Here is a 17,366-nt window from a genome sequence, read left to right on the forward strand (position 1 = left end):
TTTACTAAACTACTGATACCTAAACTTCTTTTACTTCAAGTGCAAAAGAATAGGTTGGAGGCAATTATCAGGACATAGTTCCTGAATTGTTTCAAATGCCTCTAAAAAGTCTGGCTTTATAACAAATTAAAATCGACAATGTTGATGTGAGATGACCCAGTTAAGTATTATAATACAAAGTAATTTTAAGTATAAGAAACAAAATATAATCAAGGTAAATTCAGATGTTGTGACTTGTAATGTCTTGCCTTGCATGATGCTGGGACTGGGGAGGGAAGAGAAAAGAAATTGCTTTCTTTCTGTACTTTCACTCAAAGGAGGGAAGAGGAGGAGCATGTATTGGGCAACAGGAGAAAAAGCTAATAAATAGGCTGGAAGTCATATTTTACCAGCTCCAGTTAAATGTTTAGATATAGTGGCTCCTTTGTAGAGCAGAAACAAGATTTATTAAATTTCCTTCAAAGTGTTTATCTTCAAAACAATTACAAGTTGTTGTTTTTTACATTTTTTTTTTCCCTTTATTAATTTAGAGAGAGAGGAAGTGAGAGGGAGAGAGAGAGAAATATTGATGAGAAAGTACATCAATTGGCCACCTCCTGCATGCTCCACACTGGGGATCTGGCCCACAACCAGGGCATGTGTCCTGACCAGGAATCCAATCTGCAACCTCTGGGTGTACGGGTCAATGCTCCACCACTGAGCCACACACGCCCCACACAATTACAAGTTTTTAATTATACTGCTGAATCAAATGTGAGTGCAAAAGATCAAACATTGCAGTATTTTGTTCCTCTCAATAAATATTAATATTAGTAATACTGGAGAGTCAAAATGTAAATAGTTTTTGGACAATATTTGCACACTTGTTTGTGTTATGAAAAAAACTTTTTTCCCAAAAAGATCTAGAGAGAAAGATGTTTGTCATGCCAAATTAACTTGCATGTTTGTTAAAAAATGAACACGTGGTTTGAAGGCTAACCAGATCTGAACACGTATTTGTTGATTTTTGCATAATAAGATTAGGTTCAATTTTATAAATTAAAAAAAGAAAGAAAGAAAGAAACTGAAAAGGGCAAACCATGTCATATTATCATAATGGAAATAGTTTGACCTCAGATATTCCTTAAAAAGATCTTGGAGATGTGGCGGACCACAATTTGAGAACCAATGTCACGGAATAAATTAACGTTACTTCCCATTTAATATTATTAATAAAGTGAATTTTCTCTGATGCATATTTTGTTCTCGTTCCCGGATCATCTTTTGAGGACTGTTGACGCAACGTAACTACAAAACCAACAACCTAGTGGAACCGCAAACGACAAGCCCCGGACGCTCCAAGGGCGCTCGGCTGAGTACTGAGAACTGAAAATGCCTCCTTGTTTCGCAGAAAAAGCCGGGTCTAGATCGAGATCAAACCAGCCACCCGTGCGCCGATGCGGGGCCAGAACTGGAGGCTGGGGGCCGGGCTCTCCCAGGGCTCCGGGCTAAAGGTTCGTGACTGTGAAAGCGGAGCGGGCGCCGCAGGTAGGCGTGGCCCTGGAGGAGGAGGGGCGCCGCCAGGTACTCCCTCCCCAGGTACTCCCTCAGTAGGCGCCTCCCTCTCCCACCGATCGATCGGCGTTGCGGCCTCCCGGGCTCCAGGCAGGAAGTTCCATCGCAGGCGTCCCGGTGCTGGCCAGGGAACCCCTCCGCGGACCCCAGGCACGTCCTCGGCCCGAGCCTCAGGGGCCATCGCGGCCCTGCGAAGTGCTCCGCGGAGATTTGAGGAGCGCAGAGACCGAGGGTCTGGCGGCCGCAGGGACCACCCTACGACGGGGCTCCGGCCCGGGAGCCTCGGGAACATGCCCCCAGAGCTTCAGGTGTGTGGCCCAGCCCCAGCGGGGGAGGGGTTTCTCGGAGGGACCACCTCCACAGATCGGTCCGATTCCAACGCGAGGCAGTGTCACCCATGGCGACAGGTGCCTGCTCAGCCGTCCGCAGAGTCCCGGGGCGCGGCATTTGTCCCCAGGCACTCTCGGGGCCCGTTTTCAGGGCGTTTTCAGGGCGCGGATAGGATCCGGGTGACCGAAACCGCGCGCGGGGCACAATTGTCCAGTGGCTTTGAGCACAACAGGTCCTTGACCCAGTCCCTAAAGAAACTGAAAGTGCTGCGCCAGGGGCTTTTTTGACGTGTTTTTCTGTTTTTGTTTGTTTGCTTGTTTTACTTCGTTTGACAGTTGCTGGACTATGTTTACACTTCTGATTCTGCTCAGCCAGCTGCCCATAGCTACCATCGCGTTTCCTCTTTGTACAAGAAGTCCAGAGGCGTCAGGGCATGCGGGGGAAGAAGGTAAGCGTGGCTTCAGCTTTCCAGAAAACCCTCTTGGAACTCCAAGTCGCCTATTATAGATCTCAAATTAGAAAGTAGTGTTTGAAATTACATGCCTACGTCAATCACAGAAGCACTAAATTATTCTTTAGTTTAATTCGTGGTTTATTTGGTAATGTTGTGGTTTGTTAAGTGCAATTTATACAAATTTATTTTGAGTTACTTTTGATTAAACATATATATTTAAGACCTGTTTGTGGTTAACTTGAATGGAGAACCCATTTCAACTTCTAAAATCAGTGAGTGCCATTTAAAAAAAAAGAGGCTATGTGGTAATTATAATGAGCATAATTAGTTGTTCTTCCTGGAAAGATGGAGAGAGAGTCCAAGATCTAGTCTGGACTTGCTGACTCTCTAGGCAAGTAGCTTGAAACCTTTTGGCTTGAATTGCTTCATCTGTAAAATAATGGGGGTGAGAAGTGGAATGATCTCTGAGGTCCTTTTTGATTTTCAGATCTCTGGATATAATCAGATGGTTGTGAGATTAGGTTTGGGGCTTGCTAACCTATATTTCCACACCTTGTGGGTTCCAGATCATAGACTGGTTCCTGCCCATGTTCTAAGAGCCTAACCTAGAAAAAAACAAACAAACAAACAAACAAAAAATTGTTTTGGCTGTCAGCATCCTTCTCCCTGCCTTGTCATTGTGCTTCCCTACCCAGTGCTAGTACTTTGGATCTACTTCCCCACACATTCCTGTCCCTTATCCTATCTCATCAGATCCTACTCTCTACTCATTTTCATTTGGAAAGGATCCATTACACGAATACTCCTGGGGGACTTATTAATGATTAATACAGCTTAGTGTGTTAAACCTTCTAGGAGTGTGTGTGTGTGTGTTTTAAGATAGGGCAGTTATCTTAATCCAAAGGAATCGAATCCTGATGGCAGAATTCTAGGCATTGGGTAGGCCAGCTAGTGGGAAAAAGACAAATTTTGGAAGGATATCCTTCTAAGTTGTACCATATATATAACTCCACTCATATATAAGGTTGATGGTCCATTCTCAGTGGGACCAACCAGATGCTGATACCCAGAATATTTGTAAATGTATTCATTCATTCACACAATAATAGACAAAGAGACCCTTTAAGATCATCACAAACTCTGGAAGGAATTTGGAGATCATACTTGCAAAAGGCAAAAGGCTGGTAATCTGTGGGAAATGTAAAAGAGGAATTCTGTATATTTAAAAAGCCAACTTGTTCAGTTAGTAACCACTTGATTAATATATACTCTGTGCCAGGCCCTATGCTAGGTACTGGAGATGTAGAAATGAAAGACAATAATCCTTGCCCTGGAGGGCCCCTTCCTTGATCAGGGAGGCAGGGTATAAACAGAAAATCTCCATAAACTATGACAAAGGTAGGAACAGAGACCTACCTGGAGTGCAGAGAAAAGAGTAAGTAGCAGTAACTATCTTGGGAGTGTTGTTTGGCACAGAAGTCAATGCTCTGTATCTGCAAATGAGATATAATAAATGAAAATGTGAAAAGTAACTACGGAAATAAGGGACCTATGGCTAAATTCTCATAAAGGCCAATGACTCAAAAGGAATTTAATTAGGGAGGAAGAGAATGCAATATTTGGGTTGGTGGGTCTGAAATGGTGAACTGCACAGAGAGCTTCTTAGAATGGTCTCAGACAGGAGAAACAGATGGATAGAGAATTTGAGGAGGCAGATATGAAAATACAAAGGCCAGAGGGAAAATAGGATCTCTCCAGAGGCAAGGAAGTTTGCTTCTTTTAATTATAAGCACTTTCAGGTTTATTTAGAACCTAAACAATAGAGGACAGTATTTCTCCTAAGACTGTAAGGGAGGCAGGGAAAAGTTTGGGAAGGCACAACCACTGACCGAATTGGAACTTTCACACTTGGACATAGCAGTCTCTGGAAGGCATGCTTAATACAGGGATGAGGATTTTTACTGGCATAATCACTTCAGGAACAATAAAAATGTTTATGCTTCTCTCTCTTTTGTATTCCTTTCAAGTTGAAGGTAGCTTTATTGAGTGACATTTGGAAGGAGGGGGTATTTTTTTTATTTTATTTTATTTTTTATCCTCACCCGAGGACATATTTCCATTTTTTGTTCAGATACAGTGGGAGGGAGAGAGAGGAAGAGAGAGAAACATCGATGTGAAAGGGACACATCGAGTGGCCGCCTCCCGCATGACCCAACCAGAGCCAGCGACAAACTGCAACCAAGGTACATGCCCTTAGCAGGAACCAAACCCTGGTCTCTCTGGACCACAGGCCGACGCTCTAACCGCTGAGCCAAACCAGCCAGGGCGCGGGGTGGGGGGGTATTTTTATAACTCAAATAACCTACTCGAACAGAAGACTGACAATGAGAAATTTGGCACTGCTTATTTTAGCCAATAAAATGTGAAGATCTGGGCAAATCTGAGAAGTAGCAATGCAGAAGCAGATTTCTAATTTATCTTTCTGAAATTAGATTCTATGTAGTTATAGCTAAGTTAGGCAGGTTGTGAGGTACTGCATCACTGGTTTAGTATTTTAAACCTATGCCAAGCTGAGTAACACCAGACTATACCTATGAATTGCTTCAACTGATAGAATTTAGGTCCAAGAGTTCCTTCCACAATAGGAAAGTTAAATTTTCCTTCCAAAATAGGAAAGTTGACTTCATTCATTCATATAGTAATTTTCTGAACACTTCTTATGTGTCAGGCACCAACATCCCTGCTTTAAAGGAACTTTCCTTCTAGTGAGGGAAACAGAGTGGTAACAAATAAGTACGACATATAGAACACTAGGTGGTAATGAGTGCTATGAAGAAAAACAAAATATAATAGGGGATGGGGAGTGCCAGAGGTGTGTGGGTTGGGGTGGGGGTTCAAGGTAACATTGAACAAAATCAAGGAGGTGAGAGAACAAACTGAAAGAAGAAAGTTCTGTTCAGAGGAAACAGCAAGTACAAAGGCAGGAGAGAACCAGGTCAGTTGGGAGCCAGTGTGTAGCTACAACAAAATGTCAAAAACAGACTATGGGGGGTGGGGGTGGGGCAGGAGACCCATTAGTGGGCCATTGCAAGAATCTCAATGAGGGATGATAGAGATTTGGAAAATTGTTCATTCTGTCGCCATTTGGTGAAAGCATAAAATCTACAAGAAGACAAAGGAGAAGAAAGAACAGAAATATTTCATCACACTATTCTGTCTTTTAGAATATTTCTTAAAACAGCTAACACCAGTGATCATTTTAGCTTCCCCTTGGTTCAAATAGCCAATGTATGTTATTTATAACATTAAAATAAATACATTAAACTAGTGCTGGCCAAAAAAAAAAAGTGAACCACATAAATAATTTAAAATTTTCTAAAAGCCACATTAAAAAGTAAAAAGAGCCCTGGCCGGTTTGGCTCAGCGGTTGGAGCATCAGCCCGCAGTACAGAGAGACCCGGGTTCGGTTCCCACTAAGGGCACGTACCTCAGTTGCAGTTTGTCCCCGGCCCTGGTTGGTAGTGCGGGTGGCAGTCACTCGATGTGTCCCTTCACGTCAATGTTTCTCTCTCTCTCTCTTCCTCTCTCTCCCGCTCTATCTGAACAAAAAATGGAAAAATGTCCTCGGGTGAGGATAAAAAAAAAAAAAAAGTAAAAAGAAATAGGTGAAATTAAGTTTAATAATGTTTCTAATTTAACCCATTGTATCAAAAAATAAGTAATATAAACCATTGAACTACTTCACAGTCTTTTTTTTTTTTTTTAACTAAGTTTTTGAAATCTTGTGTGTATTTTACACTTATAACACATCTCAATTCAGACCTAGCCACATTTTAAGCGCTCAATAGCCATATATGGCTAGTGGCTAATGTATTGAACAAAACAGTTCTAGAAGATTCAGACCTGTTTGGAAAGGCGATTGATTAGTAGAAAAAGGTGTGACTGTCCTCAAGGGGCTAAGAATAAATGGCCTACTCACAAATCAGTTATTCCTCTTCCAGGCCATGACCTCTCTCTTCGTCTTGAACAGTCTTTTAATTGCCCACTTTAATGTATTCTCCCTTTAATAGTGGTTAGCAGTGAGAAATACAAACACTTTTCAATTTTCAGAGAGTTTCTGAATTCCAGTCTCGATAATGTGATCTGTATGTAGCAAGATCACTTAAGCTTTGTTTATGTGATACGAGGACAAGTTTAAAGTTCGTGGGCTTTGCCCTGGCCTGTTTGGCTCAGCTTTTGGAGCATCAGCCTGTAGCCCAGAGAGTCCCCGGTTCGGTTCCTGCTAAGGACATGTACCTCACTTGCAGTTTGTCCCCACTCCAGTTGGGGTCGTGTGGGTGGAAGCCACTCGATGTCTCTCTCACATAGATGTTTCTCTCTCTCTCTCTCCCTCCCTCCTTCACTCCCTCCTACTCTACGTGAAGATAAATGCAAAAAATAAAATAAAGTTTGTGGGCTTTGAAAATGCTGCCATGGTGGGATATTCTTGTTTCATGTTAACCTTTGCTTAACTCTATCTTGTTTACCATTTACTTTCCAGCAAATATAGAGAGAGTCTTATAAAGCATTGTAGACACCTATTTGGGGGATGGGTGGAAGGAATACTCCCTTGGAAGTAATTAATGCATTTTAATTATCTTATAATTAACTTATAATTTTATTAACTTAGAAATTAAAAATTTATGTTTTAATATAAACTTATATAATAATTTTAATATAAATGTTTTAATTTATTTCATTAACCAATGTCACCCAAATAAATTTAATAATTTTAGAAAATGTATTAACATAATTTTAAAATATAAAGAGATCTTAGTGATTATTTAGTTCATTTCCCAATTTTACAAATGAGGAAATGGCAACCCAGAGATATAAGTGACTTATCCCAGGATACAATCACTAAGCTAATTTAAAACCAAGAATCTCTGTCTTCTAACTTTAGTCCAGTACTGTCCATTATACCAGACTAATTTCTCTCAGACAAGATAATAGGAAACCAACCCTTTAGGAATAAAATAGTCTGGCCTGTCAATTACTGAAAAAATAATTTTCAGGAGGGAAATGTGATAGATATTTAAATAATTTTTATTTATGCTGATAATTTTGGATATAATCCAAACTCCAGCATTTTCTGGAGTTATACTAATATTTGTATTTCATATTTAGCAGAAATTATTTTTACTGATAATTCCTTTTTGTCAGATTTGAAAACCATACAAAAGGGTTTGGTGTAATTTAACTGCATCAAAAGAACTATTCATTCTTTTCACAATTTAAACAGGAATTTTCTTCCTTATTTTTATCAGTGTTTGAAATCTTTCTATTTCTTTATTAGTCTTTACATCAAAAGAAGCAGCAAATTCTTTCATACATAGACACCTGCTATACAATAGATTTGATTTGGAGCTCTTCACTCCCGGTGACCTAGAAAGAGAGTGCAACGAAGAACTCTGTAATTATGAGGAAGCCAGAGAGATTTTTGAGGATGAAGATAAAACGGTAATTTGGTTGATGATGTTAACTGTCTGGAAATGTATTAAATCGTACTTAAGAAAATGGCAGTTTTAGTCATTAGAGATTTGATTGATGCTTTAAATAAAATCAGTAGTCTATACCTGTTATCTCTTTCTAGTTCCTTAAAAAGCTAATTAGCTTTAAATTTAGACTTGGCTTTGTACTTAATTAACTGGGCTTATAGTAATCAGCAACTGATCGATTATGCTGTAATTTTGTGTGTTTAATGTTTATTATATTCAAAAACAATCATGAAGCAGAGTGAAGTAAACTTCAGGATATAATTTGAGTTAGTTCTTTGACACAGAGCAATTTTTCTAACAGTGGCCTAAGCTTTTGGATTACTGTGTTTATATTTCAAGTATTGATGATCTACTGTGGGCCAAGTGCTCTGCTAGAGACTGAAAATACAAAATAAATAGTCCCTGCACTCAAGAGTTTATTGTTTGATATAACAGTGTAATTTAAGGGAGAAACTTTTAGAGGTTCTCCCTTCAAATACAATTAAATCCTGTCTGTTAATCTTGAAAAGTTACAAAACAGAGACAGCATTGGACTTATTATAATCGGGCATATCCCTGAAGAATGTTAAGTGACCCAAATTCTTTACCTTTGTAGATTAAATAACCCCAGCTCCTTTTTCCCTTCCTCAGAAGTTCTATTTTACTCCTTGGTTAGTAAGAACCTCTCTAGGAATCCTTCAAATGCAGATATTAATGGAACTTAGTTCTTTTTCCCCAAAACTGTGCCCAGCCTCCACACTAATATCTGCCACTTGTCTTAAAGAAGGAAAACAAAGTCTACACTTCATAATGGTGCCTCTTGAGATATTATTCAGTTTTTCACAAACTCATTTTATAATTTTATCACAGTTCCTTGAAATCTGCTTCCGTTCCCTCATGTAACACTGAACATAAACAGCGTCAGGGATGCTTTCCAATCAATAAAATCTAGCAAACCGAGGGCCTACCTAGCATAGAAAAACTTAGACTCCTTTTCTCAAATGAGTCCCCTGCCTCAGCTTCTACCTTCAGTACTCTCCTCAACTCTCCAGTGCAGTAGTTTCCCCTGATGCCTGAGTGGGAGCGCTGGGCAGGTGAAGGGAGAACAGCAGGTACAGTGTTAGAGAGGTGGCAGTGGCAATCATCCCCTGACCATTTCCAGAGCAGGGAGAGACAGTGGTGCGTGGTAGTCCTTTAATTAGAGTGAGTCACGCCCTTTAGCTGGAATGAACTGGTATCCGAGTCTAGGTCATTGGGACCAAATGAAATGATAATAAAGAAATTAAATAAACTTGGAAATTTTACCTTTCTCTTAGATGAAATTTTGGCGGGAATATTCAATGAAAGGACTAATCACAAAATCAGGTAAGACAAGAATAGATTAATGTTTTTCCCATATCTCTCTTTTATAATACATTTTAATTTCACTGTTTGAGTTTGGTTATTGCTCAACATACTTACCTTGTAAATCCAAGGAAAATTTCTCAGATATACACTGGGCGATCTAAGACAAAGAAGGCCACATTCATCTGTTTACCGAAAATCAAGTTTGGCGAGATACTGGGGAAATGAGATAATAGGCTTAAAGCTGCTTTAAACAGCTCAGCTAAGTCAAGACTTGCACTGAATAAAAGTTGTACTCCATTGGTTTCAAGTAGTACTTTTTTTTGGTCTTTTTTTTTTTTTTACCATTACAAGTGAAAGGAATACATATGCTACTAGATAAGTTAAGATTGCCAGGTAGAATGAAGTAACTTCCAAAGAGGGATGATCCTGTCTTTTATCTATATTGATCATCTCTAGCTGACTTTTAGTCAGGTGGGGCCCCAGCTTATAGGCAGACTATATTACTTAGCTACAGTAGAGTTGCTCAATATATTTATCTTAGAAGTTAATATCAAAGTGTATGGAGTGGAACAAAGTTTATGTTTATCCTGCTTGGTCTTGAATATTATCCATTTAATATCACCTATTTAAAAGAAATGAAACCATAACTAGGGCTTTTAGGAAGTGCCATTTAAAATTATTGGTTATATGTCTAGCTCAAAGACAATAAAAAAATCAATATTAATTATTTGATGCTTAATACTGTGCTTAGACCCAGGGTTAAATTTATTGAAATCATAGGTAGTGCTTTTCAGTTATCATATTTATGTTATTTTAATTGTTTTTCTTAAGGTGATAACAGAGAGAAAATTGATGGTATGGGCCTTCTGACTGGACTAATTGCTGCTGGAGTATTTTTGGTTATTTTTGGATTACTTGGTTACTATCTTTGTATCACTAAGTGTGACGGACAACAGCACCCAGGGTAAGTACCAAGTGAAAATATTTAATTCACTATTATATATTAGGTACTGTTATTTTTATTTATTTTTTTATATGTTTTTATTGATTTTTTTGAGAGAAAGGAAGGGAGAGAGAGATAGAAACATGGATGTAAGAGAGAAACATCCATTGGCTGCCTCCTGCACGCCCTCTACTGGGGATCGAACCTACAACCCTGAGTATGTGCCCTGACCAGGAGTCAGACCAGGATCTCTCAGTCTATGGAATGATGCTCAGTCCACTGAGCCACACTGACTGGGCAGTACTATGATTTTAAATGAATTAAAAATGGCTGCCCTTGCCTGGCCAGTGTGGCTCAGTGGTTGAGCATTGACCCATGCACCAAGAGGTCACCAGTTTGATTCCCAGTCAGGGCACATGCCCAGGTTGTGGGCCTGATCCCCAGTGGGGGGCATGCAGGAGGCGGCGGCCAGTCGATGTTCTCTCTCATCGATGTTTCTATCTCTCTCTCTCCCTCTCCCTTCCTCTCTCTCTAAAGTCAATAAAGGAAAAAAAAATTAGAAAAAGACCAAAGGGTCTTTGGTTTGATTCTTGGGCAAGGACATGTTCCTGGGTTGCGGGTTTAATCCCTGGCCCCAGCTGGGTCGTGCAGGAGGCAGCCAATCAATGTGTCTCTCTCACATTCATGTTTCTCCCTCTTTCTCTTTCCTTCCCTTTCTCCCTCCCACTCTAAAAATAATATCAAGGGAAAAATATCCTCGGGTGAGGATTAATAAAAAGAAAAAAATGGCTGTCTGTTTTTTAAGTAAACTATTTATTTTGGAATAATTTTAGATATACAAAGAATTGTAAAGATGGCACAAAGAGGTACTATATATCTTTCACTCAGTTTCCGTCATTATTAACATCTTACGTGATCATAGTACATTTGTAAAACTAACAAACCAACATTAGTACATTACTATTCACTAAATTCCAGACCTTATATATAGTTCACCAATTTTTCCGTTATTGCCCTCTTTCTGGTCTAGGATCCAATCAAGATGGTTGTGATGTGTCCCCAGTTTAGTATATGACAGTTGTTTGGTTGCCTAATTTAAAACAAGTAAGCCCTGGCCGGTTTGGCTCAGCAGTTAGAGCGTCAGCCTGCGGTCCGGAGAGACCCGGGTTCGGTTCCCGCTGGGGGCACGTACCTCGGTTGCAGTTTGTCCCCGGCCCTGGTTGGTCGTGCGGGTGGCAGCCACTCGATGTATCCCTTCACATCGATGTTTCTCTCTCTCTCTCCCTTCCTCTCTCTCCCTCCCACTCTATCTGTACAAAAAATGGAAAAATATCCTCGGGTGAGGATAAAAATAAAAACAATAAAACAAGTAAAAAACTAAATGCAATTTCTAAAGTCCTTCAGAAGAATTCAAGAAGATTCACAAATGTCAGCTTGATTTTTCAAAATTTCCTTCTTGAACAGGAGGCAGATACCAGTGTCCCCACATTATTTCCAGAGGCAAGAAATCCCATAGTTTACTCTGAGTCACAGTGATATCAGTTCTAGCCATGTGGCACCCAAATAGAAGCAGAATAACGAGCTTTTAAAGTCGATTATTTTGCCCTGGCCAGTTTGGCTCAGCGGTTAGAGCGTCGGCCTGCGGTCCGGAGAGACCCGGGTTCGGTTCCCGCTAAGGGCATGTACCTCGGTTGCAGTTTGTCCCCGGCCCTGGTTGGTCGTGCGGGTGGCAGCCACTCGATGTGTCCCTTCACGTCGATGTTTCTCTCTCTCTCTCCCTTCCTCTCTCTCTCTCCCTTCCTCTCTCTCCCTCCCACTCTATCTGTACAAAAAATGGAAAAATATCCTCGGGTGAGGACAAAAAAAAAAAATAATAAATAAAGTCGATTATTTTTACTGATACTCTAAATTAAATAAAAAGTAATAAATAAAATGGTTATCACTTGAAGATGATAGCACATTAATAAAGCTTCATAAATATTCATAAAATCCATAATTGTTTGCATAATAGAACCTCAACATACTTATAGGAATAAAAAATTATCATCTTCTATATTATTGTCTCAGTAAATAAAGTAAGTGTAAACTAACGTTATTCCAAAAAAGCACTGGATGCTAAACAGGCTATTCAAAATCAGTGCTTATATACTGCTATTCACACTTTCCAGTTACGGGAACAAGTACATGATGGTGACCAGGTGATGAAAGGTTATGGATATAGATAATGGTGATGGTTGCACAACATTGTGAATATTATTAATACTGCGAAATTGTTTTTGTAAAAATGGTTAAAATAGCAAATTTTAAGTTATATTTTACCACAATAAAATATTTTTCTTTATTGTTAAGGTAAGAGTTTAGAACAACAGATGTAGGATTAGGATTCATTCATCTGTTGGAAGATAAAGATGAAGCCATGAGAGTAGGCAAGTTCTGAGTGAGATGAAAGAACAGAAGGCAAAGGACTGAGCCTGTAAGGATGCCCACAGTAAGGGTGCAGAAAGGAGACATGCCAGCAAAGAGGGCAGAGGAAAGGGGCAACACAGATTGTAATTCTGTCCCCACGCTGGAATTCCTGAAGAGCTCCCTGAAGCATTAATGTGACTGTGGGCAGGAGTTTGTCAGACTTCTGTAAATCCTGTAAAAACCTGAAAAGTGAGAGAAAGTAACATAGAATTTGTTTAATTTTTCCCAAGCCACTGTCTTTTAAGCTGTGACTTCTATTAATTTCCCCTTATTTAACAGACAGGAAATGAGCAAGGTCTTTTCATTTTTGAAGACTTTTGACTAAGATTTTTTTCAATGGCTTTCTCCACAAGCTGGTAGAATCCTGGAACTCAGAGGTTAATGAAGAAATAGGCTAAATTTGTCTTTGAACACTCTGCTTGTCTTTTTCTTTTATTTCCCACCCCATTCATAATGTTTTTCCAAAAAGGTTAATCTATGTCCTCATGTTTAATAATTCCACTCAGGGTTTGTGACAGCATGGCCATGATTCAGTGTCCTCATTCTTGACATTTTCTTCTCTCTTTTCCCATGTTTTTCTTTATCTTTATACTTTTCTACACCATTACATCTTCTTACCTTATGCCTGTTTTCTCTGAAACCATTTAGTGTCTTCCCCACAAGAGGTTAGAAGCGCAATTCAAAGACAGAGAGAACAAAGTGGTGCCATTATTATGCGTGTTTTCCATGTATTAAAATTAAAAATTAAAAACCCTGGACATCTCTTATTTTCTAAAAAAATAAGTTATACTTAATGTTAGTACAGTGTAATGCTGTACAGTTCACAGATCATTTTTATATCTATTGTCTCACTTTGACCCTCAGAGCAACCCTTTAAGTTTTAGAGGCCATTTCAAACTAGGTTTACCAAATATTCTCCTATGCTGGGATTAACTTTCAAATACTTACTAAAGTGCATTTCATCTGTTGTCCCAAGAAATTCTTCCAGCAGAGTTATTGTTTCCTTTCTATAGTTTGCAAGTCTGAAAGTGGGGGAAGGGTGAGGAAATACTTGAGAAAGAAAGTGAAAAATAAGATCAGTATAAGAAAAATTTGTCTCATTCCTCTGTAAAAACATGCCAAGAAATGGGAAATAAGATCTTTTCATTTTTGAGTTTCCTTACTTTATGGAGTAAAATGGGTGTTAAATGATGTCCATTTATTAGAAATGTTATTGGTGCATACTTTCTGATTTCAGTCATCTAAGATGTATGTAAGAAATAGCTGTGTAGATATTTAATGACTGTGATGCAATTATTATATTGTTTCTTATCTTAAGTTTTGAAAGTTGACATGGAAATATTTATTTGTTCAAATATGCAAACAAATAGAACTTTTCGTTACAAGCTAATGAATTTGGCAAGTGGCTAGCCTACCATGAAAACATTCCAGATTTCTGACAGAGGAGGAATTGTGTTTAGCCCTCTAAGTAAACTTGTAATGCTGTCAGTCACCTCTTAGCTACTGAAGGACTGATTATCCAGTTCCTAGATTTACACAGATCTGTTTTTTTCTCTCCTTCCCTTTAATTTCAGATTTCATTATTACCTCCAAAGGAAAGGGTGTTTTAAAGTGCAAATTGACTGACTTAGTTTGGAAAAGTTTATAGAATTTTGGGTCTGCTAAACTGTCTCTCTTTTATTTTTATTTATTTACTTTTTATTTTTTTTATCCTCACCCGAGGATATTTCTGCATTTATCTTCAGGCAGAGTGGGAAGGAGAGAGGGGGGAAAAGAAAAAGAGAAACATCAACATGAGAGAGACACATCGAGTGGTTGCCACCTGCACAACCCCAACCGAGGCCTGGGACAAACTGCAACCGAGGTACGCGCCCTTAGCGGGAACCGAACCCAGTACTCTCTGGTCCAAGGGCTGACGTTCTAACTGCTGAGCCAAACAGGCCAGGGCATATTTTATTTTTTTCTTTATTGATACATTTAGAGAGAGAGGAAGGGAGAGGGAGAGAGAGATAGAAACATCAATGAGAGAGAACATTGATTGGCCGCCTCCTGCATGTCCCCCACTGGGGATCAGGCCCACAACCTGGGCATGCGCCCTGACCAGGAATCAAACCGGTGACCTACTGGACATGGGTCAACACTCATCCACTGAGCCACACTGGCCAGGCTGTCTCTTTTGGGGAAAGATACTGTAAATATTGACTAGAGGTTGGAGATTACCTATAAATTTTAATTATCTTGTTAGCCATAACTATATAAGGTTAATTTATGCAGAGATACTTCATAGACCACTGGCTTCACAGTCTAAACAGATCAATTTACTAATGTTTAAATTATCATTTTGTAATTTGCAAGTGAGCAGGGAAAACGTAGGTTCAAAACATCAGACCCATGTTGCATTTCTATTTTCATTGGCTGGTGTAGCTGACAAAGTTTTGTGCAAATGGTGGGACTTGAAGTAGGCCATATTAAAAAAAAATGTCGGGCTTAGATCAGTGGAGTAGGGAAAAGACATAATCTGAGAAAGGAAAGCTACCAGTGAAAGCACAGAGATGGGATGGAATTTATTGCACATACTGAGGGGTGTTAAAGATACTACCTTGGCAAGAGCAGAGAGATATAAAAAATAAGACAAGGCCAGAATAAGGGAGGCTTTGCAAAGGAGGCACAGGAGTTAGAACTCTATTCACTAGAAAGAAGGCTGCAGATTAGACTTTCAAAAAGAAGAGTGATGCAATGGAAGAACTGTTTGGGAGGGATCTACCCACCCGCAGCAGGACTGTGAGCAGGGGACAGAGGAGAGAGACAGACATCGGCTGTTGTATGATCTGTGGCATTGGTTTCCTTGACTTGGCTTTGTGCTGCCTTTCAACAAAGCCTGGGTTTGGTTTCACACCATACTTTGAGAAAGTTTTCATCTAGGAGCGGCAGAAAAGGAAAAATAGCATGTTTTGCATCCTTATATAGAGGTAGCTGTTATTTATCCCCATTTTACAGACGAGGAAATTGAGGTAGGTAACTTGCCTTTGGTCACATAGCTAAGAAATAACAGGATCCAGTTTCATAACCATGTCTGACTTTAAAGCTCTTGATCTTTCCACTATTTCAAGACTTTCTATTGTTAGATAACTAGTGTTGTGTTAATACATTGGGCTCAACTTTTTTTTTTTATCCTCACCCGAGGACATTTTTTCATTTTTTGTTCAGAGTGGGAGGGAGAGGAGGAGAGAGAGAGAGTGAGAGAAAGAAACATCGATGTGAAAGGGACACATGGTTGCCACCCGCATGACCCAACCAGGGCCAGGGACAAACCGCAACTGAGGCACATGCCCCTAGCGGGAACCGAACCCATGTCTCTTCGGACCGCAGGCCAATGCTCTAACCACGGAGCCAAACCGGCCAGGGCTGGGCTCAACTTATGTAAAATTAATCAGTTAGAGTTTTAAATATTGCCACCTTAACCTAAAAATACTGCCTTTTCTAGACATAAATACTGTCTCTCTTCTTTAGTTCTTCAGCCACCTACGTAAGAGGGGACAGGCAGACTCCCTCCATCATTTTCAGAAGACCTGAAGAGGCAGTCTTGTCTCCATTATCACCTTCAGTGGAGGACACAGGATTACCTTCTTATGAACAGGCAGTGGCACTGACCAGAAAGCACAGTATTTCACCGCCACCGCCATATCCTGGGCCAACAAAAGGGTTTAGGGTATTTAAAAAGTCTTTGTCACTCCCATCTCACTAAGCCCACCTTCCCATCTTGGTGTAAGAGGTTTATTTTATTTGAATGGTTCATTTTTCCCGAACCATAAAGAAACGTCAGTTCAGCCCTTTCTGACAAACTGCAAGGAATAAAGGAGGAATAAGGATGAGTAATACACCACAGAAGTTTTGTTGGCAGCTTGAACCTGAACCTGATCATTATCAGCTTGATAAGAAGCTTGGACTCCATATCCTTGCAGTTAAGAAGAGAGCACTTTTTTTGTTTGTTTTAATAGTTCCAAAAAAATCTGTAGTATGGATGTCATAGCTAGAACTGATGAAGTATCTATATCCTTTGTGCAGATAAAGGTTGTAGTTTTTTGGGGTTTTTTTGGTATGTGTCCCTAGTGGGAACCGAACCCGGGACTCTGTGGTCCGCAGGCCGATGCTCCAACTGCTGAGCCAAACTGGCCAGGGCAAGATTGTAGATTATTTGTGTTGAATATTTAAAAAGTCAAAATTCCTAATCATTAGATTATCCCACATCACAATATTGGGCCCACTCTTTATTAGGAATTCTTGTTGGTTGCAAAACTTCACAGAATTTGGTATTTCATTATAAATTGGTGGCCTTATAATCACTTGGTTTTATATTGTAAACTATTGCATAGCATTCACCATATTTTGTAGGTTTTAGTTAAGTCTTGCTATGTTTTCATTATGAGGAGTGGGATCAGCAATTTTCTTTAGAAAAAAATGAAAACACATGCTAGGGAGTTAGATGTTCAAAGGATTGCAATAGCAAGGATTTGCAAAAGTTGTTTTACTATCAAATAAAGAAATAGGCCTCAAATCTAGGAGTGACTAGAACTTGATAAAGTTGCCCATATTACTATGTAGACATACCTATTTTATTGTTAATTTATCTATATATAACTATATATAATTATTTATCTTGAAAATGTGTTGATTTTCTAAATAATAGCTTGAGAACCTAGAAAAAGTAATTTACTTTTCTGCTATTAAAATAATATTGATTAAAGTTACCAGCAAC

The 17,366-nt window shown here is 39.4% G+C and overlaps 1 protein-coding gene across 1 annotated transcript; it reads left to right on the forward strand.

Annotated features, from left to right (window-relative positions):
* Positions 1-1,617: 1,617 nt before the first annotated feature.
* On the forward strand, positions 1,618-16,731 carry PRRG4 (proline rich and Gla domain 4). The gene is made up of 6 exons (XM_036259048.1): positions 1,618-1,862; positions 2,220-2,332; positions 7,674-7,837; positions 9,171-9,219; positions 10,033-10,165; positions 16,121-16,731. The coding sequence occupies exons 2-6, from the start codon at positions 2,230-2,232 to the stop codon at positions 16,353-16,355; spliced, it is 684 nt and encodes a 227-aa protein (XP_036114941.1). The 5' UTR covers positions 1,618-1,862; positions 2,220-2,229; the 3' UTR covers positions 16,356-16,731.
* Positions 16,732-17,366: the final 635 nt, after the last annotated feature.

This window comes from Molossus molossus, unplaced genomic scaffold (genome assembly GCF_014108415.1).
Source record: "Molossus molossus isolate mMolMol1 unplaced genomic scaffold, mMolMol1.p scaffold_m16_p_13, whole genome shotgun sequence".
NCBI lineage: Eukaryota > Metazoa > Chordata > Mammalia > Chiroptera > Molossidae > Molossus > Molossus molossus.